We start from the raw sequence: 19143 nt of genomic DNA, 5'->3' as shown, positions 1-19143 counted from the left end.
GTACAGTATAGTGCTGGTATAATGCTGGTATAGTATAGTGCACTATACTATACCAGCACTATACCAGCACTATACTATACCAGCATTATACCAGCACTATACTATACCAGCACTATACTATACCAGCACTATACTATACCAGCACTATACTATACCAGCATTATACCAGCACTATACTATACCAGCACTATAACAGCACTATACCAGCACTATACTATACCAGTACTATACTATACCAGCACTATACCAGCATTATACTATACCAGCACTATACCAGCATGAACCAGTAAAAACTAGCCTGGACCAGCATGGAATTAATGATGGATTTTCAGCAGGGTCATCAAACATGAATATTTTCATCATGATTTAAAACATGAAGACTGATTGTAATGTTAGCCAAGGTGAAAATATCCTGTACTGTACCTTTCAGTCTTAAGCTCCGCCCATCGTAAACCACGCCCATAGATGTGTTCCGCCCATCACTTTGACACCTCCATGTCCCACCCTATCACTGTGCCCCGCCGCTCACTGTGCCCCACCCCTCACTGTGCCCCGCCCCCTCACTGTGCACCTTTTTTCACTTTTCTCAGTAGAAATGTGGACTTGCAGTCAGATGATAATTAATAATCCCACATTGTACCTGAGGACTGAGGAGATGTAACTACCAGACTAACACTTATCACTGTGTTAATGAGTAGTATGTGAATGTGGATTTAGATGAATGACGACTTCCTGTTTTACACATCTGATTTATTTGCCACAGATTTGATCAATAATGTTAAATTGTTAACTGCTAAAAGAAGCTTTTCTTTTCTCTTCTCATTTCTAAAATCTTCTAAAACTGGATGTGATTTAGTCATCAGTGAAAGCTTTTTGAAGTGATTTATTCATTTAGACGACTAGTTAGTTAGTTTTCTTACAAAAATACTAGTTGTGGATTTAAGGTTGTTTAGCTAAAAAAGTTTACATGTGTAATTGTAGTAAAGATCTTTACAGTGAAATAAAATGTAAAACTGAAATAATAAAATGATCTGCAGCTCAAAGTTACATTCATGTTTCTTACATTATATGATGACAAACAAACAAACAAACAAACAAACGAATGAATAAATGAGAATAAAAAATGATAAATACCAAATAAAAAAAAATCTGTGTTTTCAGGTTTCTGTAAAATTCTTGTGTGCCTGTGATCAAAGTGATTAAACACTAGAAATGTCCCTGTGTACAACCAGTGAAGAGTGTGTCATTGTGTCTCTATACAGGTTGTGGGATTGTGGTGTCTCAGATGAAGGCTGTGCTGCTCTGACTTCAGCTCTGAGATCAAACCCCTCACACCTGAGAGAACTGAATCTGTCCTGTAATAAACTAGGAGACTCAGGAGTGAAGAGTCTCTCTGCTGTACTGGAGAATCCTCACTGTAAACTGGTGACACTGTGGTAAGATCATCTATTAAAACATTAATAATAAATAATGGTCTAATCTTCATCCAGGTCGTAATAATAGATAAACACATTGTGTATAAATAAAACACAGTCACAGTTGTTCTTGTCAATACTGAATAAACCATTTACACTTTCACTGTCTGGGTTTAAAAAATACAACAATGAACTAACAACTTCTCCAAAAACTAATTAGAGTCTGACCCTGTTTTAGGTCTGATTACTGACAGTCTGATCTTCTCAAGAAAGATCTGTTCATGTGAACTCGGATTAAAACAGAGATTTTGTTGAGATGTGAAGCAGAGAAAAGTTACAGAAAACATTTACATTAATATTTTATTTCTCACATACACAACCATACACAGTACGACACGTAGTGACATGTTTTTAATCTGTTTGTGATTTAAACATAAAATAAAATAGAATAATAAAAAAGAAAATAGAATAAAAATAGAATAGATGTAACAAATAGAAATGTAAGAATCAGTTTAATGGAGTGTAAAAATAAATGTGAATATGGATCAGTGGCAGAACAATGTGAGTGTTTTAATAAAGTTCAGATGTGTTAAATACTGCAATATATGAAATATGTTCTGTGTAAAATAAAATCTGTCTGATGTCTCAGTGTTGTGTATGAAAGTTCAGAAAAAGTCCAAGTTCTAGTCGTATGTGTTGTCCTGGTCTGTAAAGTGTGTGTTACTCAGTCCACAATAATACACACTGTCTACAGTCAGGGTCGACACTCGAGCCCCAGTAAAATGTTCCTGATAAATCAGTGTCTGATGATGTAGATTACAGTAGATATGTCTGAAAATAGGCTTCATCTTCATCACACATTAATATTTACATCATGATTTAAAACATGAAGACTGATTGTAATGTTAGCTGAAGTGAAAATATCCTGTACCCTTCAGTCATAAGCCCCGCCCACCATAAGCTACACCCATCATTGCCCCCCCCCACCACCACCACCACCACCACCGTGCTCCTTTTTTCACTTTTCTCAGTAGAAATGTGGACTTGCAGTCAGATGATAATTAATAATCCCACATTGTATCTGAGGACTGAGGAGATGTAACTACCAGACTAACACTTATCACCGTGTTAATGAGTAGTATGTGAATGTGGATTTAGATGAATGACGACTTCCTGTTTTGTATTTCCTGTTGTTGGTGTTTTTGCAAAAAAAATACAAAAATAGATCAAAGTGATTAAACACTAGAAACGTCCCTGTGTACAACCAGTGAAGAGTGTGTCATTGTGTCTCTATAAAGGTTGTATAATTGTGGTGTCTCAGATGAAGGCTGTGCTGCTCTGACTTCAGCTCTGAGATCAAACCCCTCACACCTGAGAGATCTGGATCTGTCCTGTAATAAACTAGGAGACTCAGGAAAGAAGCTGCTGTCTGATCTTAAGGATGATGAACATTACAAACTACAGACACTGTGGTGAGTAATGACCTGTTAATAAAAGTTTACCCTCATTATCATTACACATTGATACACATCACATTTCTCTTCAATAACTTTCACATTATCAGGTTAGAAAATGTCACTATATTCTGTTTAATCAGGATTTTTCTAACGATTCTCTTTAATGCTGTTTTGTGTTCAGTAAAGTGTGTTGATGTAAAATTCATGTGAAGGCAGAAAACAGGGATTCAGACAGTCTACAAAAAGTCACCAATGAGTTGATGAGAGTGATTGTTAATGAACATTGTGTCTTCTGTCATTCCTGTAAAATTCACCTGAGTTTGTTCTTAAAGTCTGCACTTAAATATAAATGTAGAACAAGATCTAAATGACACAGTAGTGTTTGTTATATAAAAAAGCTCCTGTGATTGGATAAGAGCAGTGATGTGATGGGTAAAGATCTGCTCATTATCCTGTTAGAACTTGTGGAAGTTCTCATTTGTTCTAGTTAAATGTTAGAACACAGATGTTAGTAAGAATGAAGAAATGTTGAATGATTCATTATAAACAGGAGATGATGATGTTTCTGTTGGAGCAGAGATGATTACATGCTGTTGGTCATGAAGTACCACAGTCCACTTTGTGCTGATTAATTCACATCTTTTTCTTTCATATTCAGCTTCTAATGAATATCTGTGTGTGATGAAGACTCCAGTGTTCCTGCATTACCATGATGGAGAATAGAGAACATGTTTATTAACACATCACTCATTTAGTTCCAACACATTAAACACACACAGAGACGTGAGAAGTGTGTGTTCATCGTGTACAGTGAATCAGACTAAACACAATTCTACACTGAGTTTATAATGACCTCTGATCCCTGGATAAAATTCCCTGGACCTCAATCCCATAAAAACCTGAGGGATTATTTGTAACAGCAGGTGAAAACCCACATGAACTCGAGCTGAACCCTGTTCATTTTACTGTTTGTGTGATTTATTATTTGTGTATTATTGTGATATAATTTACACTTTTTACACATGTATACTTATAGCTATATTACTGGGTACATAACTAAAATTATATTGTATAAAGGTACTTAAAATGTCTTGTAGAAATACATCATACATTTATAAAGAATAAAATACATAAATACAGTGTCATTATTTTTGTTGTGTAAAATTAATATTATGTATAGATAATTCTGTAGAATATTCTGTAGAAAAAACAATTTTTGTTCTTCAAATATATAATCTATATAAATATAGTTCTTCAAAAATAAATGTATATCTAACACAATATATAGTTACAGAATGTACTTCTGGAGAGAAACATGTTTGTAATAAAAATAAATCACTATAACATGTAGGGTTAACATTATAACACAACGTTGCTGAGTTAAAACAACTCCCACTGGATCAGTCCACATTGTACCCAGTGCTGGAGTTCAGAATCGACCCAAACTGGGTTCTGTTTAATCTCAGACATTTTAGACTGCACCTTTATGAGGAGACTCACCTGGGAATGAGTGAATATGAGCACAAACTCCTTCTTTCTGTTGTGTATCAGTCTGTTTTTTACCTGCTTCCCTCTCATCTGTTTTAGTCAGTAGTGGAATTATTATTAATATAATTATTTTCAATTTGTTTGCTGTTCAGCAGCTAATGAATACTCATAATTTAACCAACAATTACATTTACAAGCATACATTTAAACAACCAATTACATTTATTCTACTGTTGTTACAACTTGATGTATTGAGCAATGTCTTGTTATTAAGCCTATAAAGCAATACTAGTGCTGCCTGTGTGTCTGTTGCTAGCACATCAGGAGATACAGCTAATTTCAGTTTATCCTCCACAAGCACTGCTCCTTCTCAGTCATGCATCCAGCTACAGTCATGTGCAAAACCATAGGGGGAAACATCGACTGTGTGCTGGTGGGTAAAACACAGCTTGATAAAAATAAGCTATTATGTCAATTCAAGTCAAATCAAATCAAATTTTATTTTTTTAGTAAAGAAACTTTTATTACAATCATATGTAGCGATTTTGTCTCGCGAAGCAAGGTAAATATTTATGAGTAATTGTAATGTTATAGTGACTCAAAATATTTTAACTTAAGTTGAAATTAACGGTACTGGAATTAACGTTACACTTATTTGGTCTGTTCGTCCACCGAACAGGCCGCGTACCTTTATTAATTCTATGAAGGAGGTATCTTCCCGGCCTAGGAAGGTTCACTCCCTTTTTACTCTATACCGTAATTTAAATTAAATTAACTCAATAGAGCATGTAGTTCAGACCCGGTGTTGCAGGTACCTTAATTTGTGAGCGATACTCAGAGACAACCACTTATTTGGCACAAAAATATGGCATTTAATGAATGAGACAAACACAACATAAACTAACTACACAAACAAACAAAAGAAATAGGGAAAACGAAGATTAAAATAAAATAAAACAAAAAGAAATTAAAACTGGGGAAAGGGAGGAAGAGACTGGAAAGAAGAAACTACAGACAGGAAGGAAAGGGATGGCAAGCTTAGACTCAAAAATTAATCACACCCTAACTGGGAAATCGTCACAGAAACTTAAATTCACCTTAAGATTCAATGAAAGATTCCTACTTAAAATTACGCATCTAAATTGGTTGGTAAAGGAAACGGTTACTTGCATTGGCTTACTGAACAAGAGTCCGGATGCAACAGAGAAATCTCTGAAAAGTCAGTTAGGGTGGGGTCAGACGTTCTTCCAAGTTCTCCTGAAGATCAGAGCAGTTGTCGTTCTTGGACGTGAAGCTTGCTGGAACTTCTTTGAAGGAAGATGGAGTCATCTTGAAGCTGTTCCGAAAGTCTGACCACAGATTAGTGGTGTTTGTGACAATTTAAAGGTCGAGAACTCCACCCATCTTTGGGGAGATGACCAATACTTCGGTCAAGGTTTTGGAGGGAAAAACTCCCTTTGTTTCAGGTGTCTGTGGGCGTGATTTAGCTATTTTTAGATGACTTTAAAGTTTGATCCAGGGTGTATTAAGACGGTATGGCGCCTTTCGTGCTCAAATAAAATACACCAGTGTTTGAAAAATGAGTAACCGATAATTTTGTGGTCATTTGGATACTATACATGAAGGGTAATGACGGTATGAAGGCAGCGGTACATTACATACATAGATCCGTAATCGAAGGGTAACTGATGTTAATACGCTATTGTGTTCTTATAAAGGCAAAGAAACAAAAATGAAACATAAAACAAGATGCACTTTCATTAGGAAAGTAAAAAGAAAATGATAGCTTCGTATACATTCTGACATCAGACCTTAAAGGGGCATACAGCATTAAAACAGGTATACATTAACATGCCATGATCAGTAATTAGAGTATAACGGATTTTAAAATACAATGTTGTTTTCTGACACATGAATAAAATACACCCTTGTCAGGAAAGTAAGGAGCAAATAATTTTAAGTCAGGCAAGCCTTAAAAAAAGAACACATTACAAAAGGGGTTATAAGGATGAGAACCTTAGAGTACCTTATCTTCAGGTTTTATTAGTAAAAGGAATGTCTCATTGTGTTGTGTGTGTGTGTGTGTGTGTGTGTGTGTGTGTGTGTGTGTGTGTGTGTGTGTGTGTGTGTGTGTGTGTGTATGTTCTGTTTGCGGGCCCCTAATAAGCCGCATGGGGTTATCTGGTCTTTGTGTAGGCTCCAGACATTCTGGAGCCAGTTGTGGGTGTGTGACGCTGTGGAGTGTAGCCCTCAATAAAATCGTAAAAACTGAGTGGTCATCGGTTAATTGAACAGTAGATGTTGAAGTTTGGGGTGCCTGGGACATGAAATCTAAAATGACCGGTACCAGACGCTACACATATACAGTTACAGTACACAGTGAAATGAGACAACGTTCCACCAGGATCATGGTGCTACATAAAACAAAGAACTAAGGACTTAGTAAGTTAGTCCTAGCCACATAAAGTGCATATGTGCAACCTGGTGCATACAGTGTAGAACAAGACAGACAGGACTAAAGACAGTGCAGACAAAAAATACAGGACAGTGTATTTGCTGCAGATCAATACAGTCCATACAGTTGTGTGTGTGTGTGTTGTGCTCAGTACAGTTCAGTCTGATGGCTTGTGAAAAGAAACTGTTACACAGTCTGGCCATGAGGCCCGAATGGTTCGCTACCTTTTTTCCAGATGGCAGGAGGGTGAAGAGTGTGTGTGAGGGGTGTGTGGGGTGAATATTGTGTGTGGGGTGAATATTGTGTGTGAGGTGAATATTGTGTGTGGGGTGAATATAGTGTGTGAGGGGTGTGTGTGGTGAAGTGTGTGTGTGTGAGGGGAGTGTGGGATGAAGAGTGTGTGTGAGGGGTGAAGGTTGTGTGTGTGAGGGTAGTGTGGGGTGAAGAGTGTATGTGAGGTGTAGTGTGGGGTAAAGAGTGTGTGTGAGTAGTGTGCGTGTGTTTGAGGGGAGTGTGAGATGAAGAGTGTGTGTGTGTGTGTGTGAGGGTAGTGTGGGGTGAGGTGTGTGTGGGGTAAAGAGTGTGTGTGAGGAGTGTGTGTATGTTTGAGGGGTGTGTGGGGTGAGGTGTGTGTGGGGTGAAGAGTGTGTGTGAGGAGTGTGTGTATGTTTGTGGGGTGTGTGGGGTGAGGTGTGTGTGGGGTAAAGAGTGTGTGTGAGGAGTGTGTGTATGTTTGAGGGTAGTGTGGGGTGAGGTGTGTGTGGGGTAAAGAGTGTGTGTGAGGAGTGTGTGTATGTTTGAGGGGTGTGTGGGGTGAGGTGTGTGTGGGGTAAAGAGTGTGTGTGAGGAGTATGTGTATGTTTGAGGGGTGTGTGGGGTGAGGTGTGTGTGGGGTAAAGAGTGTGTGTGAGGAGTATGTGTATGTTTGAGGGGTGTGTTACATCATCCAGAACACTGTTGGCTTTGCGGATGCAGCGTGTGGTGTAAATGTCTATGATAGAGAGAAGAGAGACTCCAATGCCATAACATTAAAAACCTGATATTCATTTTCATCACTTCATATTGTAAGTGTCCTGTGGTATTTTACACCTAGGTTTCAGCTCAAGTCAAGTCAAGAAGCTTTTATTGTCATTTTAACCATATATATCTGATGCAGTACAAAGTAAAATGAAACTATTTCTCCAGAACCATGGTGTTACATACAACAACATAAAGCTACAGAAAACAACACAGACATAAGGACTTGCTGTAAGTCCTAGTCACATAAAGTGCAACGTGTGCAACCAAATGCAGCAGTGTGAGACAAAATACAGTGCAAACAGACAAAACAAAACACTTTAAGACAAACAAAAATATACATTTACAGCATGTGACAGACTCTCTTATCCAGAGTAACATAAGAAAGTGCTAAGTTTCTATCATCAACATTAACTCTGGTTCACTAGGCTACAGACTTAAGACACCATGAGCCTAAAACACACACACACGCACACACACACACGCACTGGAAAGTGTGTACTGTATATTATAAAGTACATTGTGCTTTAGAGCAATTGTAAACATATACAAACTTATGTAATAGCTTTGATGAGGTATTGAAATGAGTCGTGCAAACAGCAATGTGGAGTGCAAAAACAGCAACGAGTGAGTGACTGATGTGTATAGTTCAGTGTAGGTCACACAGTTGAGTGTATGTGTGTGTGTGTGTGTGTGTGTGTGTGTGTGTGTGTGTGTGTGTGTGTGTTCAGTATAGTTCAGTTTTGTTTTTTGGAGTCTGATGGCTTGAGGGATGAAAGTATTGCTCTGACTGGTCCTGAGGGTCTGAATGCAGTACCTTGTTCCAGACGGCAGGAGGGTGAAGAGTGTGTATGATAGGTATGTGGGGTCGTCCACAATGCTGTTGGCTTTGCAGATGCAGCGTGTGTTATGAATATCCATGATAGATGGAAGAAAGATTCTGATGATCTTCTCATCCAGTGGTGCTGGAGATGCTGTTCCTGATTCAGACTGACCGAGGTTTCCAGGTCAGGAAGTCCAGGATCTAATTGCAGAGGGAGGTGTTCATTCCCAGCAAGCTCAGCTTACACTGTACACTGTAAAACATAATAAAATGTAATGTCGGTCACATTCTGAGCATTCGTTAGCTGCTGCACAGCAAACACAAATTGTGATTTGTCCATTGGCTGTAGGCTGCCTGCACAACAAGTAGTTAGAAAGCATTCTGTTATTTGCTGTATTATTTTTCATTTGGCTAAAATAAAAAAAATCAAACTTTGTGTGTGAAAGACCCAAATCTGCCCACTGCTGCCACCGGCCCAGGTCTGTGAGCTCCTACACAACAGAACCATAACTTACCACAAAACGATCATTTTAAATAAATGTGAACACAACAAAATAAATACACAACAATTCACAGTATTTATGAGTATAAAGGCTAAATGTTTATGATCCTTTACATTTTAAAAATGAAAATCTGTATAGACACTAAATGTATTAAGCCAAATAAAAATAAATTAATTAATTATAAATTAACATTATTTACTGTATTATTAAATTATTTCTCTTCACTATTGTCACTATATCTGTCAGTAAAACTGAGTCAGGAGACAGTTAGTAATCCATTATAAAAGGGACATTTCAGACTGTTTCTCTTCAGAAATACCTTCTGTAACTATATATTGTGTTAGACATACATTTATTTTTGAAGAATTATATTTCTATAGATTATATATTTAAAGAAGGCACAGGATCCCCGTGACCCAAGAATAGTTCAAATTAGCGGTAGAAAATGAATGAATGAATGAAGACTATTAGACTATTAATTTTACGCAACAAAAATAATGACATTGTACACTGTAAAAAATCCAACTCACAAAAAGTTTAAATAACTATTTTTTATTAGTTAACTGGACAAAAAAAAAATACAAAAAAAGTTGACTTAACAAGTGGGAGTAAGTTGGTTCAAAAATTGTTAATCCAACTTAATTTTAGCTGTTGATTGGATATACAGTACTGTACACATGCTAGTTTACAAGCACACAAGTCGGTTTGGTGGTTGGAGCATGCACGCTGTATATGTGGACGTTGGAGCTCACGTGGAATGATAGCGCCATTTTGATCATCAGTCAAACGTGCAGGACGAGAAAAACAATCGTTTAAAGCAAGTATCTTTTTTTCTGTATGTTTTGAAACTGAAGTTAAGTAATATAATGTCACTGGGCAAACTTATTTTAAAGCACGTTTTTATGAAAGATTTAAACAAGGAGAAAATCTGTCGTTTTCATTCATTCATTCATCTTCTACCGCTTATCCAAACTTCTCGGGTCACGGGGAGCCTGTGCCTATCTCAGGCGTCATCGGGCATCGAGGCAGGATACACCCTGGACGGAGTGCCAACCCATCACAGGGCACACACACACTCTCATTCACTCATAAGATGTAAAGAGTATTACTAAAAGATGTGGTGATGAAAAAAGATGAGACCTTTGACTTTACTCAGTGATTGTAGTTGAGTGAACAACTTTTTCCAAAGTTCAGTACACTCAAAAAAGCTGTGCAGCAAGTAGCCTTGAAATTTTAAGTTGTCAACTCTTTATTTTTTTACAGTGTATTTATGTATATTATTATTCAATATATTTATACAAGACATTTTAAGTACCTTTATACAATCATTTTAGTTATGTATCCAGTAATATAACTATATTATAACTATAAGTATACATGATATATATATATGAAAAAGTGTTGGGCGCCTTCCTGTTTTTTATTTTTTCGCACTTTTGTCACATTAAGGGAAAACAAAATTCCCCCATAAAAAAAATAAATTAAAAAAATACATAACATAACTGTGGTTCATCACACCTGAGTTAATTTTCTCTAGCTACACCCAGGCCTGATTACTGCTACACCTGTTCACAATCAAGAGATCACTTAAATAAGACCTGAGTGACAAACTGAAGTGAAGGAGACCAAAAATCCTCAAAAGCTACACATCATGCTGAGATCCAAAGATATTCAGAAACAAATGACAGAGAAATTAATTGAGATCTATCAGGCTGGAAAAGGTTATAAGGTCATTTCTAAAGCTTTGGGACTCCAGTGAACCACAGTGAGAGCCGTTATCCACAAATGGTGAAAACATGGAACAGCGGTGAACCTTCCCAGGAGTCGCCAGCCGACCAAAATTACCCCAAGAGAGGAGCGACAACTCATCCAAGATGTCACAACAGACTCCACAAAAACATGAAGTAAACTGCAGGCCTCACTTGCCTCAGTTAAGGCCAGTGTTCATGACTTCACCATAAGAAAGAGACTGGGCTAAAATAGTCTGCATGAATTATTAAGAGCAAAACCACTGCTGAGCAAAAAGAACATAATGGCTCATCTCAGATTTGCCAGAAAACATCTTGATGATCCCCAAGACCTTTGGGAAAATACTCTGTGGACTGACGAGACAGAAGTTGAACATTTTGGAAGGTGTGTGTCCCGTTACATCTGATGTAAAAGTAACACTGCATGTCAGAATGTGTTTTTGTAATATGAATGAACCATCTATCAATATTATTACAGAAAAAACAAATATCAACCCACCTTTGTCTGTTGTAGTAGCTCCGCTAACTGCTGGCCAATCCGACCTGTCTTACCCTTGAAGATTTCCATCAAGTTTGGACACAACCCATCAACCACACCAAAGAATTCTTCTTTAAGATTTCTTCCAACAACCCTGTTAAACTTAAAGTAAACCTGAAACATTCAAAACAAGCCACATTTTGCAAACAGGCAAAGTTACTTATTACACAAATGAACCTATTTAACTTCTTGTTTCGGTGAAAGAACTAGTGTCTCACTTAAATGATCATATTAGAGAGGGCAGGTCTGTATCATGTCCAGTAAGTGGTAGTACGATCGTGTTTACAAAAAAGTCATCATGTACTTCTCACATGTGTAGGAAGCATAAAGCTCCCCAGATGGTATTGATAACATGTACAGGGAAACTCACCCTTAGCCCCCATTTGTCATTGCCAATACAGATGATACAGAAAACACACATGAAGCCATACCAACAGCTCATGCAGCCATTGATATGCCAGAGGATGATAGTCATTCTTATCTCAGAAACATTGGTCTCTTTTACCTTAAAATGCAAGGACAGCTGCTGATTCCTGCCTCTACTATACAGAATATTGTTGAGGAAATGCAAAATTTGCATGAGAAAGGTCAAGCCTTTACTATAACTAAAATAAGTTCCTTTTTAAAAAAATGATATGAGCCTGTCAGATGAAACGGTCACTAAAATCTGTGACTGCATTAGAGTCAGATTTGTTCTGTCTGTCATCAGGGACAATTAAGAACAACATACTCCAGAAATCAGACATTCACAAAAATGTTGAAATACACAGAACCCCGAAAAGTGGCATTGGGATTGGATGAAAACATGACTCAAAAATATGCTAACTACATACCAGTGACAGAAACTCTGAAGAGCTTTTTACAATCACATTTAGGGAGGAATACACAATCAACTGTTTGGAGATCCTGATGCCGAGGTTTTTACGGATTTATATGATGGACAAAATTTCGAATGTCACCAGTTCTTTAATGAAAACCCTGAAAGCCTCAAACTGATTTTGTACCAAGATTCATTTGAAATTGTGAGTCCTCTGGGTTCTGCTAAGAAGACACACAAAGTTCTTGCAGTCTATCTTTCATTAGCAAATTTTATCCATTCATATGCGTTCAAATAGTGATAATATGTTTTTAGTCCTGTTGTGTGTTGAGAATGACCCTAAGTGTTTTGGAGTAGCCAAAGTTTTCTCAGAGTTGTTGGCAGATCTGAAATCCTTGGAGACAGATGGAATAAATGTAGATGGAGAAACAGTAAAAGGGGGTCTTTACTGCATTGCTGGTGATAACTTGGGTTCTCATTGCATAGGTGGGTTTACAGAGGAACAGAGTTTTCAGCCGCTCTCATTATTTTTGCAGGTACTGTGAAATCACAAGAAATGAGTTTGAGGCTGATCCGAATGTCTGTTTTCCTCCAAGCACCCCAGAGATGTATGATGCAGCTGTTGCTGATCTCCAGGCTGAAAACATTCAAAGCATCAGAGGAATAAAGGTAAACTCTATCTTTAATACACTTTTCACGTATCCCAGCCTGGTCTCCCGCCTTGTTTAGGTCATGACCTCTTTGAAGGAGGTCTTTTGTCATGTGATCTAGCACTGTACCTGAAGGGCATTATAAAAAAGAGAAAAAATGGTTCACACACTCTCTCTTAAACAGGCGCATCAAGCAGTTTAAGTACAAAAGTTCTGAAGCATTCACAAAACCATGTGCTGTCAACCCTGACAGAGCCGTTATCAGGGCAAGCCATTCAAAACTGGAACCTTTTGAGATTGTCACCAATCAAAACTGGTGACAAAGTGCAAAACCATGAGGATGAAGTATGGCAGTTACAGTAGCTCTCCAGATAAAAGACATTTTGGATCTTATTTGTACTCAGAACATTTCCTTGTACCAGATAGCATATCTTGGTATTTTGATCCAAGAATATTTGGAGTTGAGAAGGATGTTGTTTCGTGAAATTCTACTAAAACCCAAGCACCACTATTTGTGCCATCATTCAGCACTGCTTTTGAAATTTGGTCCATTGATAAGGTTATGGAAAGGTTATGGCTCAGGTTTGAAAGTAAACACAGCTTTTTTAAAAGATGTGCCAGACAGTTGAAAAACTTCAAAAACATTTGCCAAACTTTGTCAGAGCGTCATCAGATGTATCAGGCATATCTTTTAGCTGGGCAAGAATGCAGTAAACTACAGTACTGCAAGTGAAAGATAGCTGTGTGTTTTATCCCAATCTCTACAGTAGCACTATTAAACATGCAGTCAGGGAGTTAGCCTTTTCAGAAAGCAATACCACAGTTACCACAGGCATTCAGTACAAGGGCACTGCATATAAAAAAGCACAGTTTCTTGTGAACAGGAATGATGAGTATATGGAGATTGGTGAACTTCTACTCATCTTGATTCAAAATGACACATCGTTCTATGTTTTGATGGATATCTTCTCTCTGAAGGCATCTTCCTTTCTGATTCTGTGACAAAGGACAGTCTTGGGTTACAGTGTGTAACACTTTCTCTCTGGCTAATAACTTATAGATTTGTATAAATAATTTACACATCATTATTGGTTACAAGTGCATCAACATTAATGACCTGCCCAATTTCCTTTGGTATTATACATTCTTGATGGATACTTGAAGTCATTCCACTAAAACACAGTATTGTGGCAAAATAAAGTCTCATTAAGTGACACTTGTCACTGTAAATAGTTTGACATTCATATAAGTGTTACCTGATGCATGTCCCTGCTCTGTTTAAACCTGCCGTATGTACTGTGTATTTTTTTCTGTTCTGTTTGAAAGTGGCATTTTTTTCTTCAGTGCAATTATGAGTGACTCAGAGCAAAGCTTCCTAGATGTCACCATGATGGAAGTTCTACCACAACTTCATGCAATAAACAAAAACATCCTGGAAGAGCACTTGCAGTCCATTGGAGTCGAGACGTATGATGATCTAACGTTATAACTGAGACTGATTTGTTGACTGCATTAAGACCTGTACAAGCCAGAAAGCTTCTTTCTGTTTAGAAACAGAAATGTAAGTAAAAACACTGCACACCACCAAAATCAGAAGCAGACATGGACATTGTGTAATATTGTACAGTGCGATTCATTATAATCATATTTTTTTGTCATTTAAAGACCACACTCCCTAGAACAGCTCTCTATCATCTGTGGAAGCCTCATCTACCCAATCACTCTGTTTCACCCCAAATTTCATCGTCAACCACCTCCAGCAGCCCAGGACTTGACACACATTGGGATGACAACTTTGTGGGGTGTGGTAGCGCAGTGGTTAAGGTGTTGGGCTACTGGTCGGAAGGTCATGGGTTCGAACCCCAGGTCCACCAAGCTGCCACTGCTGGGCCCCTGAGCAAGGCCCTTAACCCTCAGTTGCTCAGTTGTAAGTCAATCTGGATAAGGGTGTCTGCTAAATGCGTAAATGTAAATGTAACTTTGAAATTCCATGCAGTATCACTTCCTGAGGAAGTGATACATTCTTTGGAAATGGTCCGGAATGTTGTGACTAAGATGATGCCCTTAAAAGGCATTCAACTGATGTTGCAACAGAAATGGTGCCAAAATATCCCAATACTCTCAATCACAGCATGTGCATTGGTGAAATTGCACAGCATCAACAATGGTGAAATTACACAGCATCAACATGTCAACCAGGAAAAAGTATCAAATGCCTTACAGAGGACTGGCTGTTTTGGTCTGATGAACTTGGCATGTCAGTCCACTTCAAGGAACTCACTGGGATTGATCTCAAAGAGACATTCACACGAAATTTGGATTTGAAGGGAAAAAGGCTTCACGACTACATGATCACAGTTTGTGTCAACAAGAGCATGAAGTTCCTTCAGAATTATGCAAGGCTTCATACGATGTGGGGACTGTAGAGAGGCTGCTCAGATGATGTGATAGAGATGCTCCTGCTTCAGCTCAGCTACTTTGATGAGGAGGAGGAGTCCATGTTCTTCCATGTAGAAGATAGATGTCTGGCAGAAGATGTCCAACTGGTACATGCTGATGTTGGTACACGCTGAGTCTGTATCAGAACCTAATCAACACAAACATCTCCTCATTCATTTCTGCATTGTGCCTCATGTTTGGGAGCTTCTACAGTTTTAATATCCATTATCCATCTTAGCTGGCTTCAACTCTGGAGTTTCTTCAAAGGTGAGTAAACATGGCTCTCATTACTACTTTCTCCTGTCTAGTCTGGCTCACACACACACACACACACACACACACACACACACACACACACACACACACACACACACACACACACACACACAGACAGACAGACACACATACATTTATGCATTGACACACACATACAGTATGTACATACAGACACTCACACTAGTTTTTTACTGATCAAATAAAATGCTTAATATGCTTTTATTCTACAGGTGTTTTTTCTCAATAAACCCAGAAAAGGGAACCAAAGTACAGAATAAAAACTCCAAGCTTCCTCTCAACTTGAACCCTCGAGTCCTCACCCTGATACAGAAACTCTCAGATCACGAGTGGCGTGAAGCCTAAATATGGACTCTTTCTGTTGACTCTGACTGTTCGTTTGAGAAGAGATACTGTTTTTACTTTGTTAAATCCACAGTGTGTATTATGGTTAAGGTACTATGTCATTTGTTTTAAACTCGTAAAGGTGCACTGTAACTCTTTCTGGTAGACGGTCTATATGTATCTTTATTCAATTAGAACTGTTTTAATACAAAACAATACCTTAACAAACCTGCATCCTTACCGTAAGGGGGCTCGCCTCTCCACAGATCTGACCTCTAACTTGGCCTATTGGCATCACCTGATTGTCTCTATGGAGATTCGATAAGTCTTACTGTGTGCCATACTGTGGAACATTCCAGACAGGGACAGTGTGGGTTGTTGTTGTGAATTGGGTTTGTGGCAGAAAAATGTCCAGATTTAAAGAGGCTAATCTTCTGGAGTATTTCAACTTGGTCTCAGTCATAGTTAAAAAAAAAAAAATTACATGTAGCTTCTTTGCATCTTGTATACATTGAAAAAAAAATGGGCCAATTGTTTTAAGCCATACTGTGTTGTTGTTGTTGTTGTTTTTGTTGTTGTGTGCCTGGCACTTAAACTTTGTTAAAAATAACTTTTCAAACTTAGTTTGAGGGGAAAAAATGCATCCAGTTGTTTACAACTATTTTGATGGCTTTTAAATAAATTTTGCAAAAGTAATATTTTCCTCTCTTGTCTTATTTCAAGATGTATTTTTTTTTTTAAATTTACCACAATATAACCATTATTAAAACCTAAATACAGCATATTATAGATATTTTGTGTAGAATATACAGGACATTTAAAATGCAAAGTTTTACTGTTGTTTTACCAGTTTAAGTTCGTTTTTTTTATATTTCCCTGTTAATTTGATCATTTATTGATGCACATTAAGCAATTATTACATGTACAAAAATACAGGAAATTGTCTATTTATATACAACATAGTTATGTGAAATTAACAAAAAAAAATTGTAGACTTAACAATTTTTAAAGTGATTCAGCCGTCATTTCATTCACTATAAATCAATTTACATATTTTGTCCGTAAAGGTCATCGATGGTGCTGCTGTATATTTTTTTTACAGGAATTCTCTGGTAACCACAGAGTTTCCCTGGCAGCTTTTTTTTTTTAGTTTTTTTTTTATTTTACAGTGTACAACAAATGGTCCTGCCATAAAACATTGTGTTAAAAGCATGGGAACTAAGGGGAGTGTGGGTGCTCGTGCTTGATAAGATCTGATCTTATTGGGGTGACTGAGAGGTCACAAACACAGATGCAAACACACATACTAACACACACACATACCAGGCTACACAAGCACACACGTAGGGTATAAAAGGGACAGCTGAATCACTAATGCAGCACTGGCCAAGAAATCACAGCAGCGTCTCTACTTCCTCCGCAAACTGAGAAGAGCCAGCGCCACACCAACCATCATGCGCACCTTCTACAGAGGCACCATTGAGAGCATACTATCGAGCTGCATCACTGTGTGGTACGGTGCTTGCAACGCATCCTGCCGGAAGACACTACAGCGCATAGTGAGAGCAGCTGAGAGGATTATTGGTGTCTCTCTCCCCTCCCTCCAGGACATTTACGCGACCCGTCTCACCCGAAAAGCCCTCTGCATTGCAGGTGATCCCACCCACCCATTACACAGCTTCTTCAGTCTGCTGCCATCAGGGAGGAGACTGCGGAGTCTCCGGGCCAGGACCAACAGATTGAAGGACAGCTTCATTCATCAGGCTATGAGGAAGCTGAACTCACTCTCAAACTTGCCTCCACTTCTCTTTTCTGCCACATGCTCAACAGATCTATGAAGCCAACACTCCCCTTCAGATCCCACATCCCCAAGGACCTTCCACTCACCCTCCCACTAACATAAGGAAACATGCACCAGTCACTTTGTGCAGCATTGGTCTGCTTATTCTCCACTGTATCTACATTTGCTTTGCATTTTATATAAATTTCATTGCTAATATTTTGCACCTTGGGACTGGGAGAAATACATTTTCGATTCTTTTTTGTGTATATATTGTACATGTGAAAGAGTTGACAATACAGAAAAACTTGACTTGACTAATCTTTGCCTCTTCACTGTGTAGTCTTGGCACTCTACACTGTGGAAGATGACTTTTGCTGCAGCAAAATGAACATATTTTTTACTTCTTTGCTTTTACCACCAACTCTGTTTCTGACTGTGTTTCTTTAAATATAGATGAAAAGTTGCCGCCACAATTTTGGAGGTTCCACCGGGATATCCTTCGTCTGTGTGCCAGGTGGTGAGAGATCTGGACAATCACAAGACTGACCGAGTGACGGGATTCTTAGCTAAGTAGATTTAGATTTTTTATATACGTCATCTTTCCATCTTCAGACAATTTGCCTCAACAGTAGGCAGAATTTAGGTTTGGATTGTGGCCACTGGTTCTGGGAACCGGTAAAGTTACATGTAAGTTCTGGGAACTGACTGGGAACGTGGATGGCATCACGTAGGCTTTAATCATGTTAAACTACTTTGAGCTCGCTTTGAGGAAAGCTGCCACTGCATAAATTTAAGCTAAACAACATGACAGTAAACAAAGATGCTGCACAAGGCATTATTTAAACAGGATCTAGAATTCTATTGCATCACAGACCTTCAGGCCACTGAAGCCAGACAAATGGCACCAATCATGTCTAAGCCTAATGGTGAATTGAAACTACAAATCTACCATAGGGAAAGGTGACTTGAGCCAGGCCACCACCCACCCTGTTGTATTTTATACATTTATGTTTATGGCATTTAGCAGATACCCTTATTCAGAGTGACTTACAACTGAGCAACTGAGGGTTAAGGGCCTTGCTCATAGCTAATGATTTTATTTTTTCAAACATTGAAATATGTAGAAGAAAAAAGAAATAATTGGAAACTATGGCATACTAACAAGGGGGATTCTAGTTTTAGCCAAATGCTAAGCTAAATGCTAAGCTAAATTTACATTTACAGCATTTGGCAGACGCCCTTATCCAGAGCGACCTACATAAGTGCTTAAATCTCTAACATTGGATACATTATTGCTGGCTCAGTAGGTTACATACTTAAGATACCATGAGTTTAAAACAGAGTATAAATGCTAAACTAAATACTCTTTAGTGATTCAGAGTAATAAAAAGA

At 38.1% G+C, this 19143-nt stretch overlaps 1 protein-coding gene, 1 long non-coding RNA gene and 1 pseudogene across 2 annotated transcripts in view; 2 read left to right on the top strand and 1 right to left on the bottom strand.

Annotated features, from left to right (window-relative positions):
- The window catches only part of LOC113663787 (NACHT, LRR and PYD domains-containing protein 12-like), a 631994-nt gene that overhangs the window by 14678 nt on the left and 598173 nt on the right, over window positions 1-19143 (top strand). Inside the window, exons 7-8 of the mRNA XM_047803868.1 lie at window positions 1263-1436; window positions 2714-2808. Coding sequence (XP_047659824.1) covers window positions 1263-1436; window positions 2714-2808 — 269 coding nt within the window. The remainder of the gene's footprint in view (window positions 1-1262; window positions 1437-2713; window positions 2809-19143) is intronic.
- The window catches only part of LOC113663806, a 589387-nt pseudogene that overhangs the window by 67401 nt on the left and 502843 nt on the right, over window positions 1-19143 (bottom strand).
- Window positions 14544-16664, top strand: LOC113652959. The gene is made up of 2 exons (XR_003442986.2): window positions 14544-15617; window positions 15857-16664. It is a non-coding gene; the product is annotated as an uncharacterized LOC113652959 (long non-coding RNA).

The sequence above is a fragment of the Tachysurus fulvidraco genome, chromosome 19 (assembly GCF_022655615.1).
Source record: "Tachysurus fulvidraco isolate hzauxx_2018 chromosome 19, HZAU_PFXX_2.0, whole genome shotgun sequence".
NCBI classification, from domain to species: Eukaryota; Metazoa; Chordata; class Actinopteri; order Siluriformes; family Bagridae; genus Tachysurus; species Tachysurus fulvidraco.
The sequence above is the reverse complement of the archived record's forward strand: the minus strand, read 5'-3'. Positions and strand labels throughout refer to the sequence as shown.